At 38.6% G+C, this 15,614-nt stretch overlaps 1 protein-coding gene across 1 annotated transcript in view; it reads left to right on the forward strand.

Moving 5' to 3' along the window:
- Positions 1 to 15,614, forward strand: part of GABRG1 (gamma-aminobutyric acid type A receptor subunit gamma1) — a 61,972-nt gene that overhangs the window by 16,809 nt on the left and 29,549 nt on the right. The window contains exon 3 of the mRNA XM_032791601.2: positions 6,012 to 6,079. Coding sequence (XP_032647492.1) covers positions 6,012 to 6,079 — 68 coding nt within the window. The remainder of the gene's footprint in view (positions 1 to 6,011; positions 6,080 to 15,614) is intronic.

The following is a 15,614-nucleotide window of genomic DNA, read 5'->3' on the forward strand; positions in this document are numbered from 1 at the left end:
CAAAGTCTGGAGGATAGCTAATGTGATGCCAATTTTTAAAAAGGGCTCCAGAGATGATCCCCGCAATTATAGGCTGGTAAGCCTGACTTCAGTACTGGGCAAACCAGTTGAAAGTGTATTAAAGAACAAACTGTCAGACATATAGATGAACATAATTGGTTGGGGAAGAGTCAACATGGTTTTTGTGAAGGGAAATCATGCCTCACCAATCTACTAGAATTCTTTGAGGTGGTCAACAAGCATGTGGGCAAAGGGGATCTAATGGATATAGTGTACTTAGATTTTCAGAAAGCCTTTTACATGGTCCCTCATCAAAGGTTTTTAAGCGGAGTAAGCTGTCATGGGATAAGAAGGAAGTTCCTCTCATGGATTGGTAACTGGTTAAAAGATAGGAAACAAAGAGTAGGAATAAATGGTTAGTTTTCACAGTGGAGCGAGGTAAATAGTTGTGTCCCCCAGTGGTTGGTACTTGGACCTGTCCTATTCAACATATTCAAAAATGATCTGAAAAAAATGAGTAAATACTGAGATGGCAAAATTTGCGGATGATACAAAACTATTCAAGATAGTTAAGTCACAGGCAGACTGCAAGGAGCTACAAAATGATCTCACAAAACTGGGTGAGTGGGAAGCAAAATGACAGATGAAATTCAATGTTGATAAATGCAAAATAATGTACATTGGAAAACATAATCCCAGCTATACATATAAAATGATGGGGTCTAAATTAGCTGTTACCACTCAAGAAAGAGATCTTGGAGTCATGGATAGTTCTCTGAAAACATCCACTCAATGTGTAACAGCCGTCAAAAAAGCTAACAGAATGTTGGGAATCATTAAGAAAGGGATAGATAATAAAACAGAAAATATATTGACTCCATATAAATTTTGAATACCAAGTGCAGATGTAGTTGCCCCATCTCAAAAAAAAAAAGATATTGGAATTGGAAAAGGTTCAGAAAAGGACAACAAAAATGACAACAGATGGAACAGCTTCTGTATGAGGAGAGATTAATAAGATTGGGCCTTTTCATCTTGGAAAATAGATGACTAAGGGGCGATATGATAGAGGTCTATAAAATCATGACTGGTGTGGAAAAAGTAAATAGGGAAGTGTTATTACTGCTTCTCATAACACAAGAACTAGGGGTCACCAAATGAAATTAATAGCAGCACAATGCACAGTCAACCTGTGATGCTCTTTGCCAGAGGATGTTGTGAAGGCCAAGACTATAGCATGGTTCAAAAAAGAACTAGACACATTCATGGAGGATAGGTCCATCAATGACTATTAGCCAGGATGGGCAGGGATGGTATTCCTAGCCTCTGTTTGCCAGAAGCTGGGCGACAGGGATGGATCACATGATGATTACCGGTTCTGTTCATTCCCTCTGGGGCACGTCATTGGCCACTGTTGGAAGACAGGATACTGGGCTAGATGGACTTTTGGTCTGACCCAGTATTGCCATTCATATGTTCTTATGGATCAAGTCTCCTTTGTTCTAGACTTTGTACAAATGCACAGAAAGAGGTGGCCTTTCCCTGAAGAGTTTACAGTCCAAATCAGTGGTTTACAACCTTTTTTCATTTCTGGACCCCTAAAATATTTCAAATGAGAGGTGCAGAACTGTTTGGAAATCAGATATGGTCTGCGTCCCTCCAAGGGTCCATGGACCACAAGTTGAAAACCACTGGTCTAAAGAGATGAGACAAAGTCTGAGAAGGGAAACAGAGGCACAGAATGGTGAAATAACTTGTCCAAGGTCACTGGTAGAGCCAAGATTGGAGTCTAGGTTTCCAGACTCCCACGCCAGTGTCTTATTCGTTAGTCACATTGCCTTTCTGTTTCTGAGAATCTTTTGTCCCTGAATTAAGCATAGGTTATCACACTGTTTCCTCTCTTACTTCTCTCCAGAACGAGGAAAACTTGTAGCCCTATACTTCATAGGCCTCAAAATTTGGCCCATACAAAGAAATACAATCTACACCTTCAACTCCTGTCCTGCTACTTACTGAAATGCAGTAGACATTCAAAAGGAAAGAAACAAAATCAGTCAATAATGCACTCCTCCTATACGCCATTTCTATTATGTTGATAAAATCTGGTGTTGGTTTCAGTGTCTCAAGACTTGCAGAACAGTTACTTGACTGGGATTATCCTTAACTTTCAGGGTAATTATATCCCACAGAAGAATTTTTGCTGTTGAATTAATTTGACTCATTTATAGTAGCAACATTTTTGTCTCTGAACCTGAAGCGTATGGGTTCAAATACCAGAGCAGGATTTGGTCTCTTCCTGATGTTGACACAGCATTTTAGCACGTGAGAACAAGGCGGAGTGCTGTGCTGTTAAAAGTAGAATCCTTTGAATGAGACACTGGGTTCCCTTTTCTGCCTGTTTCTGGTGACTGTCTAGACGAAAGTTGAGACTCCTATGACAATTTTGAAATTTAAAAAGAGAGAACGCCATTGTGTAGCCTGTCTTTTTCTGTCCCTCTCATTCCAATATTCATGAACTTTGCTAACTGCTTAATAGCCACTTAGTTTGTTTATATGTTCATTATTACTAACTTATTTGTTGTTTGTACTTTGACAAGCTGAGAGCATAAAGATGCTATTCTAAAACCATATTCTGTGCTAAGTATACTACTGCTGGTTTCTACATGGAAACAAGGTTGTATAAATCCAAATTACATACAGACATTACCTTGTGGAAGGTTTTTATTATTAATCTGTATACATTAGGAAATCAATAAAGTGCAAGTGCGGTAATGCCTTGCCTTGCTTTTTGTTTGTTTGTTTCAGGGATTTTTTTGGTTGATTTGACCTCCTGAGTTTACAGTGCTCCATGTTGTTCCATCCTTAGTCCCACTTGTGATGGGTTTGGTGACAGAGACCCCTTTGGTACTGTCACCTGATGTGCTGGAATTACCTCTGAGCCCGTTTTCCCTGCCAGCTTGGGACTCCAGAACCCTGTCTTGCTGAGCCAGACACTCTAGCCTGCTGCAACACAGAACCAGGGTCTGGTCCACAACCCCAAAGCTGCAGACTTAACTGAAAACAGCTCAGCAGGTTTTCCATCTCCAGCACTCAGAAACCCACTTCCCAATGGGATCCAAACCCCAAATAAATCTGTTATACTGTGTATAAAGCTTATAAAGGGTAAACTCATAAATTGTCCACCCTCTATATCACTGATAGAGATGCACAGCTGTTTGCTCCCCAGATATTAATCACTTACTCTGGGTTTATTAATAAACAATGATTTTATTAAGTATAAAATGTAGGATTTAAGTGGTTTCAAGTAATAACGGCCAGAACAAAGTAAGTCACAAAGCAAAATAAAACAAAACATGCAAGTCTAAGCCTAATACATTAAGAAACTGATTACAGGTAATATCTCACTCTCAGATGTTCCAATGAGCTCTTTTTTCACAGACTAGACCTTTTTCTACTCTGGGCCCAATCCTTTCCCCGATACAGTCCTTGTTAGCTCCAGTAGACATCTCAGTTGTAAGCAGGGGTTCTCTCATGACTGGCAGCCCCCTTTGTCCTGCTCCACGCCCTTTTATAGCTTTGGCACAAGGCAGCAATCTTTTGTCTGTGCTTGTCCCCACCCCCGCCTCATCAATGGAAAAGTACAAGGAGTAAAATGGATTCCAGTACCATGTGACATGGTCACATGTCACTGTAAGACCCCTAGTCTCCATTCTTCCTGGGTTGGCTCACATGTACAAAGGAAGGTGTGCAGGTAAATAAACCATTTACAACCAATTGTCCTAGTCAATGGGAGCCATCAAGATTCTAAACCACCATTAATGGCCCACACTTTCCATAATTACAATAGGACCTCAGAGTTATACTTCATATTTCTAGTTTCAGATACAAGAATGATACATGCATTCAATTAGGATGAATATATTCAGTAGATTAGAACCTTTCTTATGAGACCTTGCAAGAGAACTTTTGCATAAAGCATATTCCAGTTACCTCATGTTCACACCCATAAGCATATTTCCATAAAACATATGGCATGTAATGTCACACCATGCATGGTCAGTTCTCAAAGTGACAAAAACATGGATTGAGATGGTTGACATTTTCAGAGCTTCCAATATGAATTAAAATGGAAAAAATAAAGATGTTCACTGTTTTCATCATTCCCCACTCCAGTCTCTGTTCCCTTCACCCTCATTTTTGACCTGTTCTAGACAGGCACTGCCTAGATCCAAAAGAAAAAGTGACACTCCATGTACAAGACACATGGTCCTGCTATTAAATGGGCATGCATGAGCAACATGAGATTCACCAGGACCCTCAAAATGCAAACTTGCAGTATGAAAGGAGGCCACACTCCCCTAGTCAGAAGCCATTACAGTGTTCACTAATTCTTATAGATGTTTTCCCCATCTTGTCAACTTTACTTCTGTCTTGTCTGAATTAGGCATCCTCCATCCTGATGTCATCTAAACTCTGATCTCATTCTGCAATTAGGTTATCTATTCTGCTGCATCAGCTGCAATGGGAGCTTTGCCAATGATTTCAGGGGAGCCAGGATTTCACCTCATGTCTCCTGGCCCATTTAACAGCACCGTGAATGCATTGAACAGAAGGAGGTAGACAGAGGGAACCTCGTGGCACCTCACACAAAGACCCTTATCTCATGGATCTCTCTCAAACTAGGAGAGGCCCATTCTAGAGACCACAAGTGTGCCCACAGTATCTACGCAGCCTTTCATCATATCTGTACAGCCATGTCATATGACCTCAAATGTTCTTTGGACCTGAGAAAATAGAACTTCACTGGAGTCAACGAGAAAGTGGAAAAATTTAATTCTATATTAAATACTTTCCTTGTGGCTCTTTTCCCTTTCTGCCCATAAATCAACAGAGAGACAAAGGGGCTTCATTTTAAAAATCTTCCAGCCCACACCCACCACATTTTTATTCTGCCCAGTCGTCTTGGCTAGGGACAATGATGCCGCAGGACCTTAATTCTTCCTGCCCTGTTGTGAGGTGCTGCATGACATGTCCTCTTCCCTTCATGTGTATCTTCACACACTCTTCAATATGAAGTAGAAGAAGCAAAAATTCATAGTAACAATGTTTTTAAAAACCAATAGTTCTATTGCTGAGTGCTGGCCTCTCTCACTCTCAAATTTCCATCCTATTAACCAGCTGGGGGAAGATACTGCATCCATCCTGTGACACCTATACAACAGAAGACCTGTATAAGGCAGACAGGTATTTTAAGAGACTATCCAAATAAATTGAATGCAATTATCCTTCCTCTTTTAGAAGATGATCTCTTTAAAGAAGCTAGTTTTTGCTGAAGACTTTAGACTGTCTTCCTTGTATTATGAAATGAAAGTCATTTAAATGTTAAATATTTTAAGTGTTCTAAATTTTGTCTATGAAGTGACATTGATCTAGTTGATAAGAATTATTAATGCATCTTCAGGTATGTTTTCATTGGAATATAATTACATAGGCTGAAGAAAACTGGCTAAAAGCCATTTTATTATTCCTACACATCTTCAATAAAAATTGACAAAGTACACTGAGATTTTTCTCTGTGCAGTATGTAGATATGTTTACTCCTAGACCTAATGGATTGCTGTACACATGATTTTTCCAAACACTTTCTTCTTTCTGTTTATGATTCAAATTTTATTTTGGTGGATGAATCTTTTTATTTTCTTCCTCCACCTGACCTTTTTCCATCACTGCTTCATATTGTTACAAAACATATCAGACAAAGGTAAATTTTCCAGTATGAAACAAAGATTCATGTTTATGATTGTCATTTAATGACAATGAAAAAAGGGAGTTATGTTTCATGTGATTCTGTGCACTGTGATCAAAAGCCAATCTTATGCAATGACTACTCCTTCTGTATTTGATAAGAGGATCACTTTTATTCTTATTTTAATAAATATAAGTTACATTAACAGCATACAGTATATAGAGTTGATTACATATGTAATTATTATGGCTACTCTTTTGTTTAGTGAGAACTACGGTAATTGAAACAGATGTCTATGTTAACAGCATTGGCCCAGTTGATCCAATCAATATGGTAAGTCCTGATTGAGTGAAAAATATATTTGGATAACTAAGAATTACCACTATCTTTATTCAGATTAATGCCTTTAACTCCTCTAACTTTCATCCAAGTATAGTGTACCCCTGCAGTGTTAAAGAACATTTATATTATGTTTTTAAATTGAATTATGATGCTATTATGACAGAAGCTGAAGATTCTCTGTACTTTCTTGAATTTTAATTTTTAAAGTACTTTGAGAATAGTTTTCTTATTAAAATCCATCACCAAAAATGGTAATTAATGAAAAATAAAACCCCATGATCTACTAAACATAATGCATCAGCTTTTCAGCTGAGATAAATCAGGTAGTTCACTAAAGTCAATGGAGCTTTGCTGGTTTACACTAGCTAAGGATCTAGTCCAATATTTTAGTATTCACCAGTTCAAATCTTAATTAATGAAGAAAAATAAGAGTTGAGCTGGCATTTGTGAATTAACAGTAGTTTTATGGAGTAATTTTCATAGGGATGGAGAGCGGGAGAAATATGAAACTGCATTTTTTGGCTGTTCTTACAACTCTTATGTAGTCTCACCAGGCCTTCTCCCATTGGTATATGTTGGTGTGTCTCAATTGATTTCAAGGGGGTATGCTGATGTACACCAGCTGGAGAACTATGTAAAAGGAACTATTTTGTAAAAGACTGAAGTAACAGCATTCTTGATTGATATTGGTTGTATGCAGTTTCTTCAACTATTTGCATTATTTTACTTTTACAATATGTGTAGTTTCTCATGAAAAATATTGGCAGCTTAAAAAGGAGTCAGTGTATGCCATCCCCTGCAAAAGAGTCCTCTCTATTGGCTGTTGCTCCTGATAAGATGAGCTGTTAGCAATCCTTGACTCACAATCTCTGTCCTCAAGTTCATGGGTCTGGCCCCTATGCATGGATGAGGTCAGCTCATTGTACCCGCTACCCTCATACACACATGTCCCGCATCAGACAAACTCTTGCATTCATACAGCATGTGAGTACTTAAAAAGGTAAAGAACATGCACATTGCAGTGTTAGAAGTTTCTCAGCTTTTTATAAATGTTTACCTTAAATGATTATAAAGAAGTCCAGTGTTTTTGCACATAATGATTTATCGTGGTCTATCTGAACACAAGCTCTCAAAAAGCAGGAAATGTATGCGTTGCTTACATACCAAGGTAATAGGTGCCTTAGAAAAACCTAAAGTAGATGGTATGACCTATGGCCAAGAATATATATTTTACCCTAACAGCCTTACAAGCCCAAAGGTCTCTGGCATGAACTGCAGGTACTGTCAGGGCTATATGGGAAGGAATAAGTGAAAAGCCCCTGAGAGGGGAGAGCAGAGTAGCAGTGGGGAAGTGGAAAGCTATCCGATCTCCACCCTCCCTGTAGCAAGCTTCTGCAACCCCATCTGTCTGCCTATTGCGGCCTCCTTTCACCTCCACTCCCCACACCTAGTTTCCCTTGGCAGTCCCTAAACAGTTCATTGTGGCAACAGCATATGTGGCTAAGCAGTCACCTGTCCAAAGGTGTAGCAAATAATAGCAGCCTCTTCTGTCAAACACTAGCATCAGTGGACAGCAATCTAATTTCAGTTGTTGGGTTTAGTGTGCAGATGCTGAGTGTAGTGTTGGTGGCCTGTAATATACAGGAGTTCAGAACAGATGGCCTGGTGGTCCCTTCTAACCTCAAACTGCATGACTTTATAACCCCTTCCCTGCCTTCTGTATTTCTTCATCTGTCAGTGCTCTTATTGGGCCAGATTATGATAGATGCTTGCTACTAGTTCAATAGTATTTCACACCATGAGCAGTCCCATTGCAGTCAGTGGGGCTACTTAGTGAAGTAAGGAGTGTGTTAGTGGAGTAAGGGTATCACAGTCTGGCCCTGAAGAAATCGCCTGTGTTAACATTGTACTTTTTCTACTTTGGGCTCAGATTATGATCATTTTACTCATATTGTTGAGCAGTTACTAGCTAGAGTACTCCCACTGAAGTCAATGCAACTGTCCATGTGAGAACCGCTGACCAGTGTAAAGGTAGATGGGGAGAATGTTGCAATTTGGTCCATGTCAACTATAGGCTCACTTATTTATATTAAAAAAAGTAAAATCACCATCCTTTTTTGTTTATGAAATATACTAACAGTGTATGGCTTCAGGTCAGATATCATGCATTTCATTAAAAAAAAAAAAAAGCTTATTATGAAAGGAAAACCTACTGATACTGGAGACAGACAAATCCACCCCGCCAAAACAAAAAGTAAAAAAAATAAAAGCCCTTTTGTTCCCCATACATTTTTAAAATCAAAGGAGAACTAAATATCACAGATATGGAAGCACTGTAGCCAGAAGTTTAGAAAGACATCCATAAGCCTTTGCCTTTTGGGTTTCTTGCATAAGTTTACATGAATATATAATTCAATCAAACATTTATATCCTCAATGAAACAGAGAAATATACATCTAAAAATGTGCAATTGTATTAAAAAAAGGAATATATGTTGTTATAATAGAAAGGATAAAACTGGGAAAATGCAGAAGTGTAAGGGCAACAATATTTCAGAAATATGTAATCCACATCTGCTCTGTGGTCCTTTGTCTCCCTCTATTGGTGGCTGAGGTTGATGAGCCTGCTATAACCTTACTTTTCAGTGCAGACAACAGAGGATCATTGTGTCAGGTCCAAAGTTCACAGGTTTGATCCCCACCTGTATTGACTCACCCGTGGACATTACGTTGCAAGTATATTCACACAACTTTATCTGAGTTGCTGTAATGTCTCCCATAATGTTTTATATGGCATAAATAAGATATAATAATCTTGATTTTTTTTTAGTTACTACCTTTTCCTCTCTTTATCTGCCACTGTTCTTCTTTCATGACTCTTTCTCTTTCCTTCTATCCTAAAACCAATAAAATGCTTAGTTTCCTTCTCCTAGTTTCTCCATTCTCCCTCTCCTTACACAAACATGTCATTCATCATCATTCCATACTCCAGGCCATGATTAGGTAAAGAGGATATCTCTGCTCCTGGACTAGGTTGATTTCAATGTGAAGGAAAACTCTAATGTGCCGAGTTGAAGACAAGGCTCCACTTTGGACTCTCAGGGCATCTGTTGGCGTTTTTGTCAGCCTCTGCTATGCAGTGAGTGGCAGACTTCACTTCTGTTAGGAAGGAGTTAACAGGGAAGCAGATTTTTCTTTCAACTACTGATTTCAAGCTAAACACCCAAAATTCAACAGTTTTTTCAGCCAGTAAGTCTCCAGGTTTTGGATGCTAATATACTGCAGTTAGAATGGTGTTTGGAGGATGCTTTAAAAAAATACTTTGTAGCTTTGAAGTGTACAATCCATATTTGAATTGATAAGATGTTGTTATAGCTTCTGAAAAGGATGGTAGTACCTTATCTTCTACAGCCTTTTAAAGTGCTTTTGATATTTAGTGCCAATGAAAATGGGCTGATCATTGACCGCAAGAAGCACCAAGCTGAGCTGCATGTAGACTGCTGGTTGTGCTCTAGTGGTATAAAATATGTGAATTCAATAAAATTGGACAATTTTACAAAACCTTCTGTAACTTAGTGGTACACAGATGTAAAGAACACACAAATGAAGAAATTGCACCTCTTCCATATATACACTTATATATACTTATTGTTACATGTAACATATTATACTACTACCCTAAAGAGATTAGAGCAAAATAACTTCTGTATCGTTTCTAGTTTGTACATTTTGACAACAGTTTGTATATCATCAGTTTCATTGTTTCCACTGTATAAGCAATTAGTCTACTCTGAAAAGCAAAAGGGGGATGGCAGGGGAGGGGAGTTTATAATATTTTAAAGGTATTATTGTAAAACCACTAAAATTGGAAGGCATAATTCATGACAATATTTATAAATAACATATTTTGGAGAGTTGTGGTGTCCTATTATTTAGTCTGGTCATATGACAAAATATAGTCAGAAACAGTTTTTTTGTAACAGAATATAACACTGAAGTAGTGTGTCGTATGAGTTGTTGTTTCTGAGCTAGTTTGATAGAAAGATGTATATTATGAAGAGCAAATCAATTACCTTTCTGATTTTAGTCTTTGTCTCCCACTTCTTCTACCTGATGAACACATTTATACTTGCATGAAAAAAGAGGCTGTAAGTGTATGTGAGTGTGATACAGCATGGCCAGAAGGCAGCACGAGAGTGTTAGCAGGGATCCTTATTCCCTGCAAGGGGAGGAAGGTTTGCTATAGATTAACTAGAGCACCTGAAGCCAATTAGAGCACCTGAAGCCAATTAGAGCACCAGTAGCCAGTCATGTGATAAAAACCCCCTACTTCAGTCAGACAGTGTGGGAGTTGGAGCAGGAAGGTTTGGTTGGAGCAGAGAGCAGTTTGAAGGAGTAGGAGTAGGAGTAGGAGTAGGAGTAGGAGTAGGAGTAGGAGTAGGAGTAGGAGTAGGAGTAGGAGTAGGAGTAGGAGTAGGAGTAGGAGTAGGAGTAGGAGTAGGAGTAGGAGTAGGAGTAGGAGTAGGAGTAGGAGTAGGAGTAGGAGTAGGAGTAGGAGTAGGAGTAGGAGTAGGAGTAGGAGTAGGAGTAGGAGTAGGAGTAGGAGTAGGAGTAGGAGTAGGAGTAGGAGTAGGAGTAGGAGACAAAAGGAAAGTTTGGAGGAGTGCTGCGGTGGGCTGAGAAATCCAAAAGAAACCCTAGGTAAGGAGCACTTGGCTTGTGTAGAAGGAGGGCAAGAAGCCCCTTCACAAGCTGAAGGGCAGGATAGGGAAGTAACCAGGGGAAGGAACCGCTAGTTCAAGTGGTTCACCACAAACCTCAGGGCCCCTGGGTTGGGACCTGGAGAAGAGGGAGGGCCCAGGTCCCTCCCTCTACTTCCCTCCTCAAGGACACTAGTGGGGTAATTCAAATACTGGTTCAGAGGCAAGCAATGGTGCCCTGAACCTTCCCCAAAGAAGAGAAAGCGCGAGACCCTGCATAATGGGACCGGCAATTTGCCACAGTGAGATATTTGGTAGAATTTCTCTTTGATTGCACCATTTTGTAAGTGTTGGCTGCCAGGATTTAATTTACTAAAGTTCTACATAAATTTTAAATGGAGCGGACATGATAATCATTCTCATGTGCCTAAAGGGTGTTTTCAGACACCATATGGTCTGTGAGTATCTACAGACACCAGGTGCTTGAGTAAGTACTTTACCTGTACTGTACATGGACAAATCTGTCTAGTCTTTGGTATCATGCAGTAAACACACAAGATATGGCTAAGAGCATTTTGAATGACCAATGCCCTGGTTACAACAGTAAGTTCTGCTGAGGCACAGGTCCTATCAGCATAGAACTTAAGCCCAGATCATACAATGAGTTTCCCATTCTTATCCCCATGCAAGCCCATCTATGTGTAGATCCACATAGGGGTTTCAGATGTTAGAATCTTTTCCTTCTCCCAGACAGGAGCCAGGTACAGAGCCACATTATGTCTACTAGTACCAGTTTGAAGTAGTGGAATCAGCTGTGAATCTAGTGGATCTGCATAGTCTATGGACTTTGCTGGCTATCTCTGCTCTGTCTCTCTCCATGGAGTGAGCTTTTGTGTAGCACTGCTCCAAAGTGTGCAGATGATACAAGTTCCCGAGCAAAGACTTTCTCTGTCCTTTCCTGCATGCTGTGGAACTGTGGCAATCCCTTGCTTTTCAATTTTGGAGGCATGTTATGGTGATTGAAGAGGGGCATGACAAGCTCCCCATACTTCTTTTATACCATCCTTGACATCCTGTAATTTTTGTTAATCCAAAACTCCCATTAAAATCAATGCATACTCACACTGCAGTAATGGGAGTTTTGGGGGAAGGAATACAGGAAAAGTTCCATAATTAGGAAATGCAGTTATTTTACAGAGCCAAAAGGCATTCTAGGCACTTCACAGCACAGATAAACCACATATGATCCCTGCCCCTGAATTATTCACAATCTAGTTTCACACAGGATACTATGGAGGGGAAACAAATAATGGAGAGAGAATGGGATAATAAAGACAGGAGCCACTTTAATGAGATTGTATAGTTACTCACTAATGGAAAGTGCACATAATGATTGTGGAAAAAAACTTTTTGCTTACATATTTTTTATTAAAACTATATAAAAAAGAAAAATCTCTATCTTGGCTGACTCCCACATCTTTAATATTTAGGTAATAGTTTTGGATCTGCTTCTGTTTTAGTGTGGTGGTTATTTTTTCTTCAATGTCAATCAAGATGGCACTATTTATTCAACTTTTAAAGTATATTCATGGATTTTTGGTTGTAGAACTTCTGACTAGAATACATTCCTGTAATTATAGTTCAGTCTTACAGTTTCATTTCCTTATTATTCCTGAACTTGACTCTCTCTTTTTTTTAGCTTGTGTAACTTCTATGTGACTCTTGCTAGTTATCCATTGAAGGCTCCTGTTACAGCAAGCTAACAGCCATACTTTGAAGCAAAGCACCATTATTTTTAATAAGGAACAAAAGACTGGATATGTCAAAGATTCACACGGTACATCAAACGTTGCTTCACTAGGCATAGGGAATGGCATGGCAGTTGTAAGGCTTGGTTTTTCTCATCTTATTACACCATTCATTACTTTGATCAGTAGTACTTGCTGATGGTTACTTTTAAATATCAATTTTTAAATGCCCATTTTTATTCCACTAAGAAGCAATACTTCATTTGTAAGTGTTGGTGAGGCTCATTTCCCTGTGGCTGGTAAGGTATAAATGCCCTGATATAGATTACTAAGCATTGCCCTTTATTTGTCCTAGTAGAGGATGCTTTGTAGTTTGGTGCATTGGGAACGTGACACAGGATTTCAGTTACTTTTCCTTTTAACACCTTTTAAAGAACAGAAACTTGTTCTGTTAAAATTCAGTTAAAGTATCATACAATGTACATTAAACACATCAGAATAGAAACAGTCTTGGTCAGAAAGTACATTACCGTAGACATTCATTGTTCCTGTGCTGAAAAATGCAACACCTAATATTGCATCACTTAATTGTAATTGAAACTGGATGTTTGTAATGTTAATGAATGTAAAGTGACCAGTATAAATAAAGAGTGATACTTGGAGAGAGGTACTGTAGCTATTTGTATTAGTTGTAGGGAGTAAGGGCCTGATCCTGCATATGCTTTAGGAAAGTACTTCAGTTTACACATGTAACTAGTTTTATTGACACATACTGGTGGAATCATCTACAGGAGGAGTTGAAACACATGTAGGAAAAATGGACCAATCTATTCTAAATAAAATACATCTATATGGTGTAGTGCCCTAAAGCTATTCTTAAAAAGTAAATTATAGTTCCAGGTAAGACACACAAGAAATATATAATAAATAACTGTCCCAGCACAGCAACTCATCATCTATTTCGAGAGCTATGTGAACCCTCCAGGTTTTGGCTCATGATGGGTTTGTGAACTGAACAGACATTGAGAGTGAACCAATTCCTGAAGCTTTACTTGGCAGCTTTGCAATGATGTCTAAGAGGAACATGCCACAGTCAGTAGAGTTTCTTGGTTTGGCATGGTGAAGGAGAGAAAAGGGTGGTGGTGAATGAGGCTTACTAAGATTCACAGATGCAGATATGCATATAATCTGTATCCATATATGTAAATTAGTCAGAATTTGGGGTGAGGATTCTAAACTTCTAGATCACTGAATCCAAACAACTTGTGTTGCTTCTATTTGCATATTGTATACAATTCTCTCTGTAGTTTTTCTCCTGTGACAGTATGTCTCCCATGATGCTCTACTCTCAGGTCAGGTCAACAGTGCCAACCTTTGTTCAGCTCTGGAAACCCCCTCAGTTTTTAAAGCTCTAGCCCCTCTTTGAATTGAGCTAACAGAATACAGTTTTTTCAATTTACTTTTCTTAATAAGGAAAGGTGGATTTTTAATATTTTTTGTTCCTGTCAGCATTATGTGTGATAGTTGATTTGTTATCCACATGTATATTTGATGTTTGCTGAAATAATATATCTATATATATATGTAAACAATGAGTAAGCAGATGTCTAAATACTACTTTAGTAAGCTTGGCAGTTGAATTGTGCTTTGCTTTGAAATGTACTTAGCTTTAGAATCCGTATGCCTATTAGTATTAAATTATTAATCACTGTTATTTTATAATTTTAAACATACACAGTACTGAACAAATATCAGTTTACTTCACATTTTCTGTACAGGCATTTGGGTATTTCACAGTAGATTCAATTTATTGCTCCAGATCTTGCACTGCAGTTGCTTTGCCTCACATCACAGCTATTGTAAAGTAACGCAAAACTTTCATATCCACTTATAGGAAAATTACCGCAGTATATGAGGATCTTCCAGTTATGTGGTATGGCATAGCAGATCCTATGCCAATCCTCCTTTCCAGGGCTGGTGGAAGGGATGTGGCTGGGAGAGAAAAGGAAAGGAAGTATCTCTAAGGGAACCTTTGGACAGTTGGCACAGGCTAAAGCAGCTTTCAGGGATTGAACTAGAACTGGCCCAGAATGGCAATGTCACCTTTGCATCCCTCTCCCAAATAACATTGTGCTCTTCTCAGCCACCACTGAGCATCTGGATAATTGTCTCTTAACAGACTTACTATCTACAGGAGTTGATCTATTTATGGTTCTGCAAAGTTTTTATTAAAATGCCCTTCAGTGGAAGGAATACTCTGATTTGTGCATGCCATCTATGAATCCTTTGATGTATGGCTTTTGTCATTTTTAACACTGTATATACCTAGGCAACTTTATGCTGTAGTGAAATTTTAAAGTCATATATATCCAACGAGCTCAGCTTTGACTGTCTGTCTATAATATAACTCTGCTGTTTAAACCACAGTTGGCTTAGTTTTTCCATATCTAAAACGATCAATGGATAATTAACAAATATATGGTGCTAGATCCTCCACTGATATAAACTAATATAACTCCATTGACTTCAGGGGAGTATGCTGTATGTATACAAGCTGAAAATTTGGCTCATGCTATCTTAGACATCTTAGACACAACAACAACGTGAATGGCCAAAACATCAACAAAGACATAGAGGGTTTTTGTTTTGGTGTATTAATGTTTCTTGGCTTTCCAATATTTGATATATATTTCAATTATCGATGTATATCTACACTATTACCTATATCTTTTTAAAAAGTATTTGAAATTATTAATGAAAAGATACAGTTTTGGGAAATGGAATTCCACCTGGAAATCTGCTGCTTTTTTAAACTATGTTTTAATATCTGCTATTAAACATAAGTGTCAAATTCTGCTAATTCTATACAAGACCATATGTCCCTCTTCATAGTCTTCACTCCCCTCCCCTTCTTCTATCCAATTCCGCCCCACCCCCAGGCTACTTGGCTGCACTGTGGTAATTTTTTGTGTGATTTCAGATCAGCCCCTTTCTTGGTGATCTGTAGGACAGGCTCACTATCTTTCATTTCTTGTACCATTTTTAACACTTTCTGAGCTATCCCTTGCATTGTCAATTA

This window comes from Chelonoidis abingdonii, chromosome 5 (assembly GCF_003597395.2).
Source record: "Chelonoidis abingdonii isolate Lonesome George chromosome 5, CheloAbing_2.0, whole genome shotgun sequence".
NCBI lineage: Eukaryota > Metazoa > Chordata > Testudines > Testudinidae > Chelonoidis > Chelonoidis abingdonii.